The 19382-nt window shown below is 35.0% G+C and overlaps 1 protein-coding gene across 1 annotated transcript in view; it reads left to right on the top strand.

The window, feature by feature from the left end:
- Positions 1-19382, top strand: part of PPFIA2 (PPFI scaffold protein A2) — a 285048-nt gene that overhangs the window by 205112 nt on the left and 60554 nt on the right. Inside the window, exons 7-8 of the mRNA XM_088531206.1 lie at positions 4171-4287; positions 17798-18019. Coding sequence (XP_088387332.1) covers positions 4171-4287; positions 17798-18019 — 339 coding nt within the window. The remainder of the gene's footprint in view (positions 1-4170; positions 4288-17797; positions 18020-19382) is intronic.

Genomic DNA, 19382 nt, shown 5'->3' with positions numbered 1-19382 from the left:
TAATTCAGAAAGTTGGGCCTTATGAAAGTTGAAAAAGAAATAAAAGATTTTACAGTTGAGACAGAAAGGCAGAAGTGTTTAAGCATATGTTCAGAATAGTTACAGCACAGCGGGGCATTGGAAATTGCACAGATTGCAATTGCACAGGCTCTGTGAAATCTAGAAGACAGACTCCAAATAAATCTAAGTTCCTTAATGTTTCAGTGTTAGGAAATTATCCCTTTTTAGTTGCAAATACTGTTTTCAAGGGTGAGAAGAACACTGAAGATCAATGTAACTATGAAAAGAGAATAACATCAGAGAGTGTTTCTGTAAGTCATGGACCTTTCTGTATGATTAAGCCAAAAAAAGTAAGCCAGGTCCGGTTAGAAAAGAAGAATTATCTGCATTTTAGTCTTCTTAAATGGAAAACTTAGTTTATTTTTCTCAATCCGGAAAAAAAAAAAAATGTATAGTTGGAGTGCATCTGTGACTTTTCAGTTCACTTGCCTGAGTTTGGCAAAGTTGACAGAGAGCCAAATTTAGACTTGTGATAGAAAGCTATCTTTAGACTTAACTATGGAGAGACTACCAACTCTGCAATTTTACACTCACTCCAGATTAGAGTCACATTGAAATGTGTAGCTGATCCAGGTCAAAAGTGTGACAAGTGTGCTAGATAGGAAATAATGTCTGCAGTAGCAATTTAGAAAAAGAATCTAATTGTTTGAGGTTCACATTTTCAAACAGTTTTCCAGAAGAAGACGAAGTAGAAGATACATTGATAATTTTGATCTGTTTTAGCAATTTTACTTGCACTTGAAAGTTACTTCCAGTTGTGAGTAATTGTACAATATATAGTTTTTTGCACATTTTTATTTTTTTTAATTTATCTTTGCCTTTTTTCATCTTTGGAGTTTTTCTTCTTCTTTTCAGTTGAAATAATTCTACCCTCAAGAATATTTCCCTTGTGAAAACCACTAGGAATTATATGAATAGTAATTACCTTATACCGTTAATTAGCATGTAAGGAATTGAAAAGCTGTCAGTAGATGTATGTTACAATAGACATGTTAAGTCAGATAGTTGGGTTTAGTTAGTGAAAGCATTACGTGTTTGTCATTAAAACATACATTAAAGAGACAGGAATGCCCAGGTGTAACAGGAAATTCGTGATCTCCGTAGTGTCTGCAGGGTCCACAGCAAACGTAACTTTAATCTGGTCTCTTCACATGGATTTGAGAGCTGGCAACGGATAAGAAAAACAAGTCTTTCTCTCTTCTATGCGCTTTCCTTCCTCCCTCCCTTCCTTCTTTCCTTCCTCCCTCCTCCCATATCTCCCTCCTTTTCTTTCTTTCTTTCTTCCTTTCTTTCTTTATGAGTATTTGATAAGAGAGAGTAAAAGTGGAACTCCATTTACTGTAATATTCTCAGTGTAAAATAACAGGTGCATTGTATTTTGTATTACATCATTAAAAATTCATTTAAACTTTTAAAATTGCAAAACACATAGAAAGGTGGAATTGGTTATGGTCTTTGGGAACTGGGAGTCCAATTTGCTGGACTGATGATTGCAACTTTCTCCTGGTAGACCTATTACTTGATGGTAGTATGGAGTACTCTACACTTTTCACAAACAATTTTTGAATATTTACTTTTTCGTTGATTTTTTTCTGTCCTTTCCCAATCCATTTATTAGCATTAGGAGTTGCCCTTGATACCAACAGAAGAAAGTGGCTGAATTTTAGGACTGAATATGTCTTCCTCAAGCTCTTTTGCAGATATAGCTTATTCTGTATGGCAAATCACATGTTGAAGTGTCTTGTGGAGAGTGACTAGTGATGCTGACAGATAGGCACTTACAGATCTAGTTGAAATAATTTTAAAAGTGGCAGCTCTCAAGGGTTAGTTACCATGCCTTAGTGGGAATTACTTGCGTGAATCATTTTTCTGTATAAAGGAAATTAGGAAACTAAAGTTGTGACATTGGGCAGTAGTTTCTTTCACCATCCTTTCTGTATTTTACAGAGTGCCTCTGTACACAGCCTTTGGAGTTTCATACCACCCAAGTTTCAGCCAGCTTTGGATATGTACTATGTTGACAGAGTCAAATATATCCTTCTGTAAGGTAGTGGAGTCCAGTACATACCTTCAGGTGTCACAGGGTGACTGAGAGGATAGTCTATGCCAGTTCTTAATTTGCTTTGTTCTATTTTTTTCCTGGCTAAGTGCAACTCAACACTTTGGGGAATACTAGACTAAGCTCTGTCATCTGTAGAGAGTTACAGCTAAACCAGAACAACAACAACAAAAAAAAACTTATGGTTTTAGCATTATGTTGTTTGTGCTTGTTTTTTTGGTTTTTTGTTTTTTTTTAATTGTTGCACCTACATGTAATATAACGATAGTTGCCCAAGCGCAAAAGTACTATTGCATAAATATTTCAGTGACTTTTTATTCTTTAAATCAAGAATAGAATCAGGTCTGAATGCAAATTTCCCATGTGGCTTTACACAGTTGACGTCTGTTATATGGCAACTACCCCAGGGAGGATACTTCTAAGATGTGACAGAGCTGAAACTTCGTTTTGTTACTGTTTGATTTTTTTGATGGGAATTACTGTTTTAGATTTGAAAACGATTTGAATCACACACAAAAAAACAGGTGAATGAAGCTAGTCAGAAAAAGAAATATTAAATTATCGATTACTGTGTAGGAAAAATATATATATACTACTGAGATAATGAAGATTGTGTTCTGTATCTCTTAGCAAAAACACAGTATATTTGTATATCCCAGAACGATTCAGATGATTGTCTCTGTTTTAATCCCCATTCTTTTATATTATCATGTGATTGCTTTGGGTGAAATATTGCCTTCCCTCTCAGTCTTGGCTCTGAAATCAATGGGAGTCACTAGTGCAATGAGAGTTGAAACTTGGAAGTTAGTGATCAGTAAATCTGCCTGACTCGTATCAAAAGAGTTTTCACATTCGTATTAAGCAACAGGTATTTAAAGTGGTGTATCCGTGAGATCTGATCTCAGAGCTCATTCCATTGGTCTTTATAATCAGAACTCAAATATAAGTTAAAAACCACAATTGAAAATCTTTTCTAGAGCTAGTTTATTTAGATCAAGTTAAATTTATTTTAACACACATTTTTAACTATTGATTGTTTAAAGTCCCTAGAAATCCTGCTCTGCATGCTTAGCAAGTAGTACTGCCTTAGCTCTTGCCTCTCACCACTTGAGTTTTGTCTTGTAGGATAGGACAGTGAAAACAGGTTTCTAATTCAGAGGTTCAGTGAAAACAGGTTTCTAATAATCTTTTAGCACCTGAAGCTTTCTATGCTGTGTATCCTCCAAGAGCAAGCTACAAGCTAGGAGAGAAGTCACAGAGTCACAGAATGGTTGAGGTTGGAAGGGGCCTCTAGAGATCATCTAGTCCAACCCTCCTGCTCCAGCAGGGACACCTAGAGCACATGGCACAGGGTGGCATCCAGGCGGGTTTGGAAGATCTCCAGAGAAGGAGACTCCACAACCTCCCTGGGCAGCCTGTTCCAGGGCTCTGTCACCATCACAGGAAAGAAGTTCTTCCTCATAACTTATTTGAATACTTTTACCAATAAATTAAAAAGCTGTTTTCAATTAATACAAAAAAAATACTTGCATATGTGCTAAAATTGTCCATGAAAAGATACTGAGAAGTTTACTGCAGGTGTTTTTATTAACAAAAACACACTAAAAATATAAGTTAGCAACAAATGGGAAATTGTCATAAAGCTAGCACTCTACCATACATCACTTGTTTTTACTTCACAGCCTTTTGGCCTAGTTTTCATGTTATGCTGGTTTGATATCTGGTGTGTGCTACACAAAATAATTTATCTTGTCATGTATTGTAATGAAATCAGTGCTGAAGCGACAGCACAAATTAAGGGTAGAAGATGAAACAAGTCTTAAGATTGAATTTCGCATCATTTTTGATTCCACTCTATTCTTAATGGTCCTTACTCATTATTAGTATAAGGTTTATTTATTTTTTTAATCTCTATGTGTATAGGCCTCACTTTGCAAATGCTACAACAAAGATAATATGGGATCAAAACTTCAACAGATTTTAAAATTTGCTTGTTCAGTACTTTCTGAATATTTGGGGTATGTTGACCATTTATTTTCTTTTTTTTGCAGATTGTAGCTTTGCGTGAACAAAATGCCCACATTCAAAGGAAAATGGCAGCTGGTGAAGGGCCTACCGAGTCAGAGCATATTGAAGGAATGGAGCCAGGGCAAAAGGTTCATGAAAAGGTAAATAATATTAATTTTCATTGATCGATATGGTAAAGAATCACATACAGGATTTTTTTAATATGACAATTTTGTGTGGCTTCCCTTTAGAAGATTGCCTGCTTACCCAAACCAATATCAGAAATGAACACGTGTTGGAATGGAAAGCAAAGGCATTGATCCTTGCTCACAGATAGGATATTGCAGTGATATTGAGTTAGACCCATTATAGCAAACTTTCCATGGATTTTGGGCCCAAAACTACAACTGAAGGCAGTATATCCTGCTGAGTTGTTCACTGTATGCCACAGACAGAACAGCAACGTGCAACAGCACATATATGCCAAGAGGAATGTATTCCAAAAGCACTGCCAAAACAGTCCATAAGGGAATGACAGAGACCTAAAAACTTGTCAAAGGCATTTCTCTCTGTGCTACAAAGACATTTGTTGCAAATTTATGTCCTTGCTGAGGAAAAGAATATTTTACTTAGCATTTCTCCAAAATTAGATAGCTTAGAACTTAGGGTAAGTGTTTGCCACTTGAGGCTTTAAGAAGAGAAATAGTGGAGAGTATCTGATTTAGAACCAAGGTTTGTTTTTGAGCGTTGGTTTTACAGACAGAGAAAACCAGAGTGCATCTCCTCTCTCTTTGCTTCACAATTATTAAATTAAAATGCAAGCGTAATGTAACATTTGGCAGGCTGCTGACATGAATAGAGCTGCTGCTTGGATCTCTAATTGTGCATTTTTGTCTAATGGCATGTGATGAACAGTGGCATTAATCATACTTAAAACTTTTTTAAAAAAGTAAAACAAATAGCATTCATCATTACCTATTTATTTTACAGGCAATCCAATTTACAAGAATGCACTTACACTGCAAGCCTTAATGTCATGTTTTGTGGTTTACTGTGTATGTGCATTTTTCTTTAAGTAATCTGTGTGGTTGAGACAAATACTGTAAATAAGTACTGTTCAGCTATTTTTTCCCCTGTGAAATCTTACCGCTTGACACATCTGTGGAATTTTGTTAAAACAGTGAACAGCCCACTTGTTCTTTTAATACAGCCACACTGCTTAGCCAAAATTCTCTGATTTTCCACTTTCTTTGCTAGCCATGTCCTCTACTGTGAGCCATTTGGCTCATTGTTAATAAGCAGAACTAAGTGTTCATACATCCTTTAAGAATTCTAAATATTTCAACAGGAATAAAACAGGAATGAAGAGTCAAAATAATACATTATTAAGAATTCAATGTTTCTAGAAAATCAGGTCTAGAAAACTTCTATGCTTCCTGATCAAAACTATTTAACTTGATCATGTTAAGGTGAATTAAAAGCTTGTGGTTACTAATTTTGTTCCATATAATAATGGAAACATACAGGATAAGGACTTCATTATAATAATGGTATGGAATCCAGGGAAATGGACTTCACCCACATAATGGTGTGGGATCCAGTGAGTTTCAATTTAGTTCCTCTGTATTGGCTGCTTTCTAACTTTCTACTTTATCTCAGTGACCACTAGTCATTCCTTCCTATTTCGTGAAGATGAATTTGGCTTTGTAATAGATGAATTTGTAAAAGACGAATTCATCTTTTGATGGTGTAAATTCAGGCTGTTCCATCAACTTCAGCTGTGGGGATGGAGGACAATAAGTTACAATGTGATGATTTGCCCCCTCGTCTGTAATATCCTGTGATCAGAGGTCACTTTTGGTCAGTCAGGGCAGACCCTGCATTTCAGGTTTCTGTGTGTGAGTCACAATATTAGCAATACCTTCAGGAGATCGTAGCATTGATCACACCTACCATTTGGGGCTTTCTAGGACATACAGGCATGGTAATATCCACATAGGCACAGAAATAGAGCTTTCTCAAGAACCCAGAACAGGCATTCCTGGGCCTGCATAGGGGAGCTTCATTAGAGGATCTTTAAAGTAAAAGTTGCCTACCCTAAGAGATAGTCACATCTGGAAGACATGTGAACTGTTTGCTGAGGTTTAGCTGAGACCCAAATTTAACATCAACTGATATATAGCCTCAATACAAAATGATTACTATACTCTCAGAAAAAGAAGTAATGTAACTGCATTTTGCAGCAACAAGGAAGTGTGTTGTATCACTTCAGTGGCCAGAATAAGGGATGAAAAAAGTTAAATATTTTTAAAGTATTTCATCTCAAGTGGATTAAAAGAACCAGCTGAGAACTCTTCTGGGCTATTAATTTTCTATTTTAACAAATCTTGGCAAAATGATAAATCTCCAGAAAACAAACAAACAAAAAAATTCATCTCATGACAATAATTGAAGTATGACTACAGTTGCATTAGTCTATTTAGCTACACTGACACTAACAAAATTGTGAAAATGCTGATAGGGAAATTTAGGAAGATAAAAAAAAAAAAAAACATGAAAACCCCCAAATTCAAAGCAAAGAATTTTAAAATGAAATCTTATGGAAAACAGGATTCTGATGTATACTTTTATGAGATTACAAGTGTGATTTAAATGAATGTTGTTCTACTGTACTATAAGTTGATTTATATAAAGCAGTGGCTTAATACATAGTGATATTTTTAAAAATTAGTATTATGGTCAAGCAAGCTAGTTAATCTTTAAGGGATAAAAACCTTATTAATTGTGACAGGGAATAATTGTAAATGGAGACTTGTTATCGAATATAAATGAAACTTCTCAAAAGGAAAATAAGGCAAAATGTAAATAACGGGAAGTACTAACTAGGAATACTTATTGCTTTGCAAAACCTAAGGAAAAGTACAGAGTTTCACAACATGTGAAATGTGGTAAGAAAGACACCTGTCGTAGGAGAATCATAGGGGATCCAGTAGAGAATTATCCATCCTTCATGAGGACTCCTGGGTCTGGCAGTTTGTGTGCCTGGAACAGACTGCAGGTTGCACTGTGGGTTGTTTCCATCGGCAGGTGGATGCCAGCTAAGCAAACAGGTAAGGTAACAAATGTTCTGTAGCAGGGACCTTGACCGATACGTTAACATTTCTGCTTTGCAAAGATAAGCAGGAGAAATTTAAAAGTTAGCAAATGTAGAAACTTGCAGACAGGATGCAGGAGAGGTATTGGAGAATTTTGAAAAATAATTTAAAGAAACCTGGCAAAGATCGCACACCACAGGAATGAAGATATAACCCTGTCTATTATCAGATATTCCTCTACCTTGATCTGTGAGCGTCAGATGCCTCTTGCATCCATCCAGAGCCTTCACTTGATCTCTAAGGATGGAGGCCTGGTTTCCCCACAAGTGAAAGCCAGGAAATCAGTATTCCAACTAAATAAAGTCCTGGCTGGTAAAACTATTGGGAAGCCAAGAAATATTAATGATCCTCAGATTGCCATTGAAGGATGCGTGCAGGGATGTTAAAGGAAAGAAGCTGGCCGTATATGAAGCTCTGCTTTGGCACAAGCAGTGGAGAAGGAGCTTGTCCTTCCTCAGGGCGGCAGCCTGCGTGCACCTCTTCTCAATACCAGTATTCCCTATCTCTGAAGCTGCTGGTAGAGAGCAATGGCCAATGAGCCTGTGGTGACAGCAAGAGCAGGGTCTATTGCAGCTGACATACCTCTGGGGAATCTGAGTGCAAGACTTTAGTGAAGAATTACCAAGTTTGTCTGCCACCTTCAAATTGCTTATACCTGTGAGCACCAGCACTAATAAATCAACACCAGCAGGAGATTTTTTTGTCCTAAGCAAACAAAAAATGACAGTGAAGTTTTGGGAGCACAGACTTGTGATGTTCTCATCAATCCTTGTTGCTAAGCTTCATAGCTCAGACGTGAGAAGAATTTTCAAAATTTAAACTTAAAGTATAAAGCAGAAAAGACTAAGGGAAACAGAATAATACATCTATCATTCAAAAATATAAGGTGTACCATCAGATATGAAGAAAATCTGTTAAGGTAAAACTTGTGAACAATGAGGACAGTGAAACACTAGAGATTGCTGAAGGATGGAGAAGTCTTCAGAAATGGAAATTTTGGAGGATTTAAGAGAAACATCCTATATGTGAGACAGCATGCAGTGCAACCAGGGTGGTGAGCTACCTGACCTCTTCAAGGCAGCTCTAGGACAAAGGGCCTCCAGGGCATCATTTTAAATTTGGTAATCATGAGCACTGTCCTCTTATTGAAGCAATAAGGATTCCTACAGTAATGTATTATTTCCCAATAAAAGTGTTATTTTATTCAGTAAGTGCTTCGGAACTCTGGCTGCAACAGCAGTTTTATGAGATGATAAAGTATAACATATATCCCTCTGACAACTAGATGGGCAATTCACGTGCAGCAAGGGCAAAGGGAAGTTTAAAATAGTGAAAGAATACAAATATTGTTCTGAACGTAAAACAAAAGAAATAAAGACAAATAATTAAGATGATAAACCAATACATGACTATGTAGATCTCTAAGAATCCAAGAATATACAGATCCCCCCAGACATAGTCCTTTTTTGCCACTTTAAAAAAAATATATTTAATTTAAATGCATAAGATTTAAAGAAAATGGAAATAAAGAAATTATGGATATTCCAATGATTTAACTATTTTTTTTCTTCTCAGTTCCAAAATAGTGAGATGTTTTAGAGAAACTTCATCAAAACAAATATTCTAGATTACTCCTATAGTACAATTACATTTTGTCTGTAACTGTAACTATATCTAAAACATTTTTTCCTATCATATCTGAAATTACTTTGAACGATCTTATTGCCTATGTTATAAACATTATGCATGCCTAATCATTTAGTGGAAAATTCCACAAGGGGTAATATATTTTATACATATAGATACGTACACACATATAGTTAATGCTACATGACTAGTATAAAAAGTAGAATTTTATAAAATTTTGCTTTATCACCAATTAGCTTGTTTTCCTGATGAATTACTATATTGAAAAGTATATATACAAAGGAATATAATAGTACCTAGAAGTATACCTCGAAGTAATATATTATTTGAGGAAATCATATTTTCTTCTTGTATTTGTCATTCATCTTCACCTATACCCAGTCAATGATTGTGTCAGGTTGGAGGAAGGAAATATTTCTTTCAATTTCAAAAAAAAGTTCATCAAGATACCCCAAATATAATCTTCTCCTTACTACAATGGTAATTAGTGCATTTAAAGACAAATTTAGCCTGAGCCTTTGGCTGAATCTCATACACCATCTACCTTGTGTAAGTGGGAAATTAGGAATTAGTCTCAGGTGTTTGTAGCAATAAACACGGGGTTCTCATTTCTTTCCACCAATTGTTTTCCTTTAAAGTGGTGCTTGCTGGACCCTCAAAAATAAAATACTCAGAATTTTGTTTTCAAATAAAGTAGTTATTTCTTACCAATATTATTTCAGCATTCATCCAAGCCATGGAAGTTGAATGCACTGAGTAGAATTTAATGTTCATATGCAAAGTGGGAAGGATTGAGGTTGCTTTGAAAAACATTTCATTTTCTCCTGTCTGTATACTTTAAATGCCTACCATAAAAGGATCACCTTCACTCTCAGTGTTTCAGAATTCGTTGCCTATTTCTGGCTTGCATAAGAGAGCATCCCAGTGTCAATTCCATGCTTCATCTTTTAATGCAAACATGTAACAAAGCATCGTTATCATGCTTTTGAAGTTAATGGAGTTTTCTCAGCGATTAATGGGTCTGGAGAATGACTATTTTTATCTTTATAGACGCCCTATATGCATAGGGTGCCCTATATGCATAGAAGGACTCTTACTTGATAAAGAGCTTCAGTGTGGATTTCCATTACACTGAAGACATAAAAGTTAAGCATTTCAGTACAATGTTAAATCAAAGTGTTTTCCCTTGGAAATGCTCTACTTTTAAAGTTAATTGTTGACATTTGTAACTGCAGCTTGTAAATACTGGTGCAATACAAAGACAATATTTATTTTTTAAGATTTTATGTGTTGCTATGATATCTATAACCTGCCAGTAAAGGACATCTTCCTACATTCGTAGTGATACTAGTCTATGCTTTTAAGTACCTTTGTGATTTTACCTTTAAAACACGTATTACCTACTTGTCACACCTATAGGAGGGGGCAGTTTTACCAGCATAGCTGATCCTTTCCCCACAGAGTAATAAACCGTACTGTTATAAGCTCATGAAAACATCTATGTATTTCATTATAGAGGCAAGTAAGACCTTTTTGTCCACGATAAAATCCTCTGTGTTTTGAGAGGAACCCATTGCCGCATAAAATTACTTTTTATTATTATTACCCAGCTGGCATAATGCTACCTTATAACATACCTAAGGCATACACTCAGATTATTTAAGAATCACATTTCTTTCTTCTTAGTCAGGACACTATCATAATTCTGCTTATTAAATCAAAACTCCAGAAGTTTATAAATAATAAAATCATATAAAACATTGACAGCAATTGTAGACACTGTCTACACTTACTGGTAGGAGTAAGGATGTAATTTGCCAAAGCAAACCCAGAGTGGGTTAAAACATTCAGAGAAAATAATATAATAAAAGTTATAGGGCTCTTTCTAAACAAAATCTGTTCTGATTTTGGACTTGACTCATAATCATTGTTCTGCTTCTCACCTGGTCACTTTGAATAGCCAGTTAAAAAGAAAAAACTTGCAGATTTTCTTTTCAGTTGTTGATTTATACCGACTTTTGCTATGGGGTAAATCATTTAACCTGGCAGCATATGTGATAGCAGGTAATGGTGTGAAGTCAAGACATCCGGAGCCTACCTGTGGAAGAAGAGTTTAAAAAGAGGACAAATTAAGGGTTGTTCGTAATGTAAAGAGAGAGTTTGCAGAGAGTTTGTTTGATGGTTTATTGAGTGCACTCATTATGTATAAGAAACAGTGGGAGATGTGACACTTTCCCCAGAGGATTTACATTCTGATTTAGAGAGATAAATACACTTTGCACCCAAGCTGAATTTGATAATCAGAATTAGTTTCCAAGCAGTGCAGGTATATTTCTGGTTTTCCAAACATCCTTTTCTGGATTAATATTGGTTACCCTAATTAAAGAAGCATATGCTGAAGGAGACTTAATGGAGACTGATGGCTTGACACACACAGGGAGGAGAAACAGAGAGTTTTCAGGGTGAAAAGAAAAAGTGGCAGGAGGTGGCAGTGGGGCCTGAGAGGCTTCAGGAATCCAAGCAGTGTCTGGAGCAGTGCACAATATTCTCTCTAAAAGCATCTTTGGACAGCTCTTTAGCATATACTGTGATGCTCAATAGTAGTGCATATGTCTGTGTGAGATCGCATGGGGATTTAATTATACTGAGAAACTGCATTATTTACACATTTAATCAACACTCTTCTCAGTTAGATCTCTCAACTTTTTAAGAAATCAGCTTTTTTGTTCATATTTCATACAAATTAACCTGTAATTTTTTCTGAATCCATAGAAGTTTCATTTCCCTTCCATCTAATAGAAGCCTCTGTGTACTTTTATGCAGCCTGTTAGAGCACTGCTATAGAAATCTCATTACTTTTGGCACTTGATCTTTATGCCTATAGCACTGCATAGGCTGACAGCACTAGCTAACTGAACTTCGGTGGATGGTTTGCTGCAAGGATTCACCAGACTTCTTGTCCCTAATGGTGGTCTGGTGGGACAACAATGAAGAATTGGTTAAGGGAAGTGGTAGTGTATTTTGCATGTATACCTTGGTTTGGACCCTTGTAAAACAAGCAAGAGGAACTGATTTTATCTTCTGCATAAGATCTCAGAAGTTCTTTCCAGTAATGTAAGAGCAACAAAAAGCAAAATGTCCATGCATTAAGTAGACCTTTATTTTTTTTCCAGCCTCCATTCTACAAAATGAGGGAAGTTTAGCAAATGATTGCAGACATCAGAAAGAAGAAAAACAGCTTAGAGCTTATCAGGCAGCAGAGTTATTACAGAATTTTAAAGTGGTAATAAAAGCTGGAATCTTTTGATGCCTTGACAGAAAGAGCAAGACAATGAGGACATTAAAAGCTCTGGGAAAGATACCTGTACTTGATGTACCTGGATACCAGTCCATCAGTACTGGATGAGGGGTAACGGTGAGAGGAAGAAATATTTCAGCTAAAGATAACAGTTGATTAGAAATTGGAGAAGCTTTGGAGTAATTGAAAAGGGGGTGTCTAGTGCTTGTGAGATCACACAGACTGAAAGATACAAAACAACCTATACAAGTAGCATAGCCTTCAAACACAGAAAAGTAACTTAGAAAAGGCTATGAGACCTTTTCATTTTCTGTTTTATATTATGTTTCTGGGTAATGATCAGATTGATTTTGCTTGTCATTTTGAGCCATCACTTGTCATTGTGTTAACACTGAGCTATATATATGAGTTATTTATAATCTTTTAAACTTTTTTTTTTTTAAATTAAGGATGGAAACACTTTGTGCTATAGTAAAAAGAAACTTCTGGTCACTGTTACTACTGACTTATTCTTACATCTCAAACAATATCAGCAAACATTACTTATTGCAGCACCAGATTTACTTTTGTAAAACTGAATGATGTGTATAACTTGGCTTCCTCTGGTTATTTGCTTTCCCTGTTAGTATTTCAGTACAACAGAATTCATTAACTTTTCTTTTACCTGAGAAATATATGCAACTTCCATCTCTCCCCTAAAGATCTGGCCTTCATAGCCCCCTTTTCTAAGTCACACAGTCTCCATGGCTCCCATAGTTAATGAATTTTCTACGTGAATATTTTTCAAAGTTGTTATCATAGTCTTATTAGAGTTTAAACATAGCCTAGGTCTGAATATTACTACAACTATTGTCATGTAATTATTTCTAAAATATTTGGGAAGTGATTTAAACCATGGAAATTCTATATATTGTATACGCAGTATAGGAAGGCTTTCATATCTTGCCTGCCATGTCAGTACTTCTTGTAATAGCTGGCCACAACTTCCTTCACATTTTAAAGAGCAGCATCTAGCACCTATTTTAGTAAAGAGAAAAATCTCACAAAGCAATACTGCTGAATCACTTCATTTTGGGTTGAGATGCTGTCATAGAATATGGGCAAGAGGTGCATCTTGCAGTCCAGTCACCATGAATGTTACAGCCATGGCAGATGTGACACCATGTCATACCTGGAGGCAGACCGAAGCAAAGTCTCTTTGATATAAAAAAAAACATTCTCTCTTATTTTAAACTTTTCTAAATATTCTGTTTGTGATGTTTTCTGAAAACAATTCCATGAACCTGAGCTTGACTCCAACCTCCTACTCTTTTATGTGCCTTCTTGTATCTTTTAGATCATTGCTTTCCTTTCCAACTTCACGCTAGCAAAGCAAACAACTCAAAAAATCAACATTGCACAATAATAATTACAATAATCAGTTAATGGCAAATAAAACTTCACACAGGTAGCAATCAGAACATGCTACGTGCAAATCTTTGGAAGGCCAACTTCACATTAGATTTTTACTGCATGTCAAGGATATACTGTGAAAAATATCTTCTTATATCTTTGCAATTAATAGCCTACAACAAGTTTGCTCTTCATTTGCTGATAAAATGCTGTAGATGAAAAGGAAAGCAAAGGAAAGCAAAGGAAAGCAAAGGAAAGGAAAGGAAAGGAGAGGAAAGGAGAGGAAAGGAAAGGAGAGGAAAGGAAAGGAAAGGAGAGGAAAGGAAAGGAAAGGAAAGGAAAGGAAAGGAAAGGAAAGGAAAGGAAAGGAAAGGAAAGGAAAGGAAAGGAAAGGAAAGGAAAGGAAAGGAAAGGAAAGGAAAGGAAAGGAAAGGAAAGGAAAGGAAAGGAAAGGAAAGGAAAGGAAAGGAAAGGAAAGGAAAGGAAAGGAAGAAAAGAAACACTTAAGAGAACATCCCTAATTCCTCTGACTTTGACTTTAGTATGATTATTAATGGATTGAATTGAAGGGCAATATGAAATGCATGAACAAGGCTATAATATTCCTTTCTACTCTTATTTTACACTTTATTCTGGTCTTCCTTTTACCTTTTTTCATTTTACTATTAGTAAACCACTGTGTGGTTTTCTTTTTCTCTTTTTCTCTTTCTTTCGGCATTGTTCTGCCTACATCAACTTCCAGTTTCCTTCTGTCCTTAGACTACTTTCGTGGTGTGTTACAGCATTAGGAATGAGTTTTCAGTTCTATCTTTTGTTCTCATAAACTCCTTATTTTTGCTAAAATGTTTTATCCTATCCTATATTTTTCTCAAAAACGTCCTATGCATCATCTTGCACAAGGGAACAAGCAATTGGAAAAAAAAATGGGACATCTTTTTCCCTTTCTAAGGAATTTTAGAGCAAATGCAAAGATTCTTGCAGTGCTGCCCTTTTTAGTCATTATTTTTCTTCTTTCATATTATCTGGATAGCTAAATGTGCCCTTTCTTAGTATTTCCCCATGTACCATTACAAACAATTCACGAAAGCTCATGAAAATGCATCAGAGAAACTTCATGAGAAAGAAGTAGCCTGCTACACAGCAATGTATGTATTCATATATGCTGACACCTATGAGAGTTGAGAAATGCCTTAATTTTTTTTAGGCCAACCAAGTGAGTTTATTCAAAAGATACAGAAGTACCACGTGTAGACCACAGCCCAAAGTCCTTGTTCTGCCACTACTGCCACTGCTATGAGATGCTGTGAAGAAGCAGCAGCACCATGTGTGCCTCAACTTTGCCTTTCAGTCAAAATTTGAATGTATAGAATTAACAGTGAAGAAAGGAATGAGATCAGAAAGCTAATTTTCCCTATCATCTCCTCCTGCCCTATAGTATTATGAAATTAAAGTAGATTCAGGGCTACTCCTAATCCAAGTAGACCCGACTGGAAAAAAACTAGATATAATATGCCTTATTCTAGGTGTAGCTCCTTCCCTCAGTACCTGCAGAAAGCAAGGACACTCACGTGAAAAAATGTATGGTGATAGTAGTATTGGTATACACACTGTAGTCTAAAAAACTAAAAGTGTTTGAAGGAAATAAATGGACTATCTTGTGTTTGGTTAAGTAACTAGTCAAAAGAGTGAAGCATTGGGACATATGAGCCTTTTCCATGTCTCAAAAACAGTTTTTTAAAGAAATAGCCACTGATGGTAGAAAGTTTTTTTATGATAAGCTATTGAGATTTAAATGTGTATAGATATAGCTTTTTTATAGCTGCATTTGCAGCTACTTATGAAAGTATTTTTCAAAATTCTGAAGACATTTTCTTTTTTTTTCTATTAGTATTTTACTCAAAATTGTAGAGAAGGGTATTTTTCATCCCAATCAAATTAAGAAAAATAAAAATGTGGGCATTCTTTTGAAAGCTGGAAACTTTCAAATATCAATCAATCAGTTGTGTATATGAATACAGGAATAGTCTAAAGCAAAAGTGAACAGCTGGTGGGATTAAACAATTTGCCCCAAAAGTTATTCGAATAATTAGGAGAGATGTTTATGTGCATAAATCAAAATGAATTAATGCATAATTGACAATTATAACATTTGTTTATTGGTGATGGATTAATTATGAATATGTTTTTAACACTCTGCATAAATCCTAGGAAGAAGCAAGCAAATAAATTTTATATCTTACACTTTTTATTATTATTATTTGTATGTGTTTTTATTTATTAAGCTCTTTAGACACAAAAGTTTAGTTAACAGAAAGCTGTATTTCTGATACCAGTGAACATACACCTAGATACTCAAGGCTGCTGTTTCCAAATGTTTATAGCATATGGAGCACATAATCACGTTACTGATTTTCATATATGATATTTGCTTTACTCTAACTTAGTTGCAATTCATGGGCTGCTGTTTAGAGAATTGTAGGGCAAACTAAACATCTGCTAGCATTTGTTCATCTGTCACAACTAAATTGTGCCAAAATTACTATATATGGTTAAAGCCGTAAGACACTTAATAGCCATAAACTTCAGACAAATCTTTCTATTTACACAGTGGAATAAAGTATTATGGTTAAAATGTTTTATCTTGTTTGAATACTATTTTATTTACATATGTGATCACAGCATATGAATTGGATTTATTTTCAAGTAGAATAACAACACTATCCAGATAGAAAAACTAATGTCATAAGATTTGAAATTGCTGTTGTGCTTTTAGTATTGGCCCCGTCAAGTAGATCAACTAACTTTAGCAACTAAGATAGATAAACTATCAAGATAATACAGTTAAGCAGTGTACCAAAAGCAATTCTGGAGCTGATTTATTTGATGGAACAAATGTTTACAGTAAAATAAATGTATTCAGTGATCCAGAGAGGTGCTGATAGTCCTGAACAGGGTTCATTTTATGGCTGATTTGGGAAATAATGCTGTTAGAACCATTGAACAAAGTAGTGTTCTTTGATTTTGTTGGTAGATTTAACTATAAATCTGTTTTGGCAATGATAATACAAAAGCACTAATGGTGCTTCTCTTCATCTTGGCTCTCACTAGGCATATTTCATGTGTGTGTTGCTATACCCCATCTGAAACATAACAGAGACACTTCAGGAACAATATTCTTGTCTTTAGGTCAGAAACCTATGTAAAATAGTAGTTACACTGAAATACTTTGCTGATATATTTATGAGAATAAACTGCATATAGCCCTAACAAGATAAAATTTTCTCTAATCAAGGAAATTAATGACAATTTTGACTTTGATTTTTATTGTTCCATGATATAATTCAAAACCAAATCACCTCAGGTTTTGTTTTGTTTTGTTTTTGCATGAAATAACTAAGCCTATGCCAAAACAGGACCTAGACTATGTTGGAATAGGTTTAATGTGACTGTCTAAAGTGAAAAAGAATTCCCAGCAAGTCTTACTAGGAAATATTCTATAATACTCTTTTTTTTTCTTTTTTTCTTTTTGAGGAAAAATATAAATGATTTCTGAATCATTTATATACAATATAAATCGTATTCCTAGAATCATATTTCAAATTCAATAGCGTCCTGGGTTTTTTTTCTTTATAATTATTCATTTGAGTGCTTTCAGCAGTATACAGAGTGCGTTAGATGAATTTGTTTCTAATGTAGATTTAACCAGTGCATTGACTAGACTCTTTCTGGTACAGTGAATTGTGATTTATTAAAGTGTTATTTCCTGTCTGCAGTGTAGCCTATTTTGCAAGTGAAAAGGACTTTGAGTAAGTTTAAGTGGTGTGTTAGTTTAGCTAAGGTACATATACGCTGTTTGGTGCTTTTTAGTAGTAGTTTTGTTGCAATTTGTACTTGAATGGCTATAATGTTAAACTAATGCTGGTCTTGTATAGCATTCTGCCGTTAATGCCAACATTTCCTTCTCTATGTGACATAATATATTGGAATCCCTTGAATATTAGTCTTTTTTTTTTCATAATTACACTTGCCTTATGTATACTTAAAGTTATTGTGATTTTTGTTTCGATTTTTGTTTATCTTCTTGTTGCTCCTGTAATTTTTGAAATAATCTTTGGCTTATATATTCTTTAGATAGTCTACATTTAAAAAATAATAATAATGTTGCTTTTCTCTCAACAGCGCCTGTCAAACGGCTCTATAGACTCAAATGATGATGCCAGTCAAGTTGTGGAACTTCAGGAGCTGCTCGAAAAGCAAAACTATGAAATGGCACAAATGAAGGAACGCCTGGCTGCGCTATCGTCCCGGGTGGGAGAGGTAGAGCAGGAAGCAGAGACTGCCCGAAAGGAGCTCATTAAAACTGAAGAAATGAACAGTAAATACCAGAGAGACATTAGGGAGGTAAGGGGTTCATCATACTTCCCCTCACGCTACTTGGCAGCTGGTTCTTTGGTATTTGATGCAAATTGATCAGGGTCAATAAAGATGGGAAGCAAAAGTCTAGAACTGACATAGGAAAAGTCCTTGTGCATAGGAAACACACAATTTACATTCAAAATAGTATTAGAAATCTGCAAGAAAGCATAGAAATCTATAAAAAAACATTAATAAGAGCAAATTTGTATAATACTAATAGGAGAATTAGGAGACTGTTATTTAGCATTATCAATGTAAATCCTAGTTTTCAGCCATTTCACATCTTTATGATGAACTCTTTTTAACAGTCGCAGGTTATGTAGATAATTTTTAAATAAAAATTAGTTTTAAAAAATTTGGTTATTTTTATAAAACACTGTTATTTATGTAATCAGTTATAGTATTTAATCATTTCATCACTCTTATTCTAGTATGCTATCCCCTTCTCAACAAACCAATTTCAAAATTTTGTCTGTGTTGTGTGGAAACATCAGGAAATCTCCATGTCTTGCATGGAAATATGTTTCCATTTTTCCTTTTCTTTTCCTGTCTTAAATTTGTAACTTTCTGTAGTATCATCCCGAGCAGCCTTTACATATGGAGCTCAATACTGTGTGGATGTTCTGTCTCTCTCTTACACTGCTTTCTACAGTAGAGGTGTACGTGTGTGAGTGTATGTTTACATATATTTAAATATTAAGCTGCTCTTTTTCGTATTCTGAAACCCATTTTCCTGCAGAACTTCCATTACTTGACACAGCCTAGAAATAGATTTACATCTATTTGGTTACTCTATTTTCAATATTTTATCCTTTTTATAAACTTAAAATAGTTTTCCTTCACTAAGCTTTCTATCATACCAGTTATCACCTACCTTCTAATGAATGCTGTTGTTCCCTGGACACTTTGTCTGCCACTTGTTTCTTTTCCATATATCCCATTACAGCAACTTTGTCCTTGCACCCATTTACTTCCTAAGTTAACAGTAAAGTGACCACTAATAGATGTAGCATGTACAATAATGCCCAAACATCACTACGAAGTCTGCCTGTAAGGGCATTTATAAAGGTGGAGGTGCCTTTTCGTATTTTTTCACGAGGCCAAAAAAGATGCAGAAAATGATGTGTATACAAAAAACAAACAAACAAAACACACTTTTAAAGAATTAATCTAGTTATTATTTATGTAATTTCATTCAGCAGTGTGGAAAATATGATCTTGGGACTAGCTATTTGAATCAATTTATTTATTCATGGTTTCTCACTTAAATCTTACTTATATCAACATCACTGCTTTCATAATGTAACACAACACATATGGCAAGATGTACTCATATGTAAATATTTTC

Source organism: Tinamus guttatus, unplaced genomic scaffold (genome assembly GCF_059628265.1).
Source record: "Tinamus guttatus ecotype Peru unplaced genomic scaffold, ASM5962826v1 Tinamus_guttatus_pri_ptg000399l, whole genome shotgun sequence".
Classification (NCBI taxonomy): domain Eukaryota; kingdom Metazoa; phylum Chordata; class Aves; order Tinamiformes; family Tinamidae; genus Tinamus; species Tinamus guttatus.
This window is presented reverse-complemented; position numbering and strand designations above follow the sequence as displayed.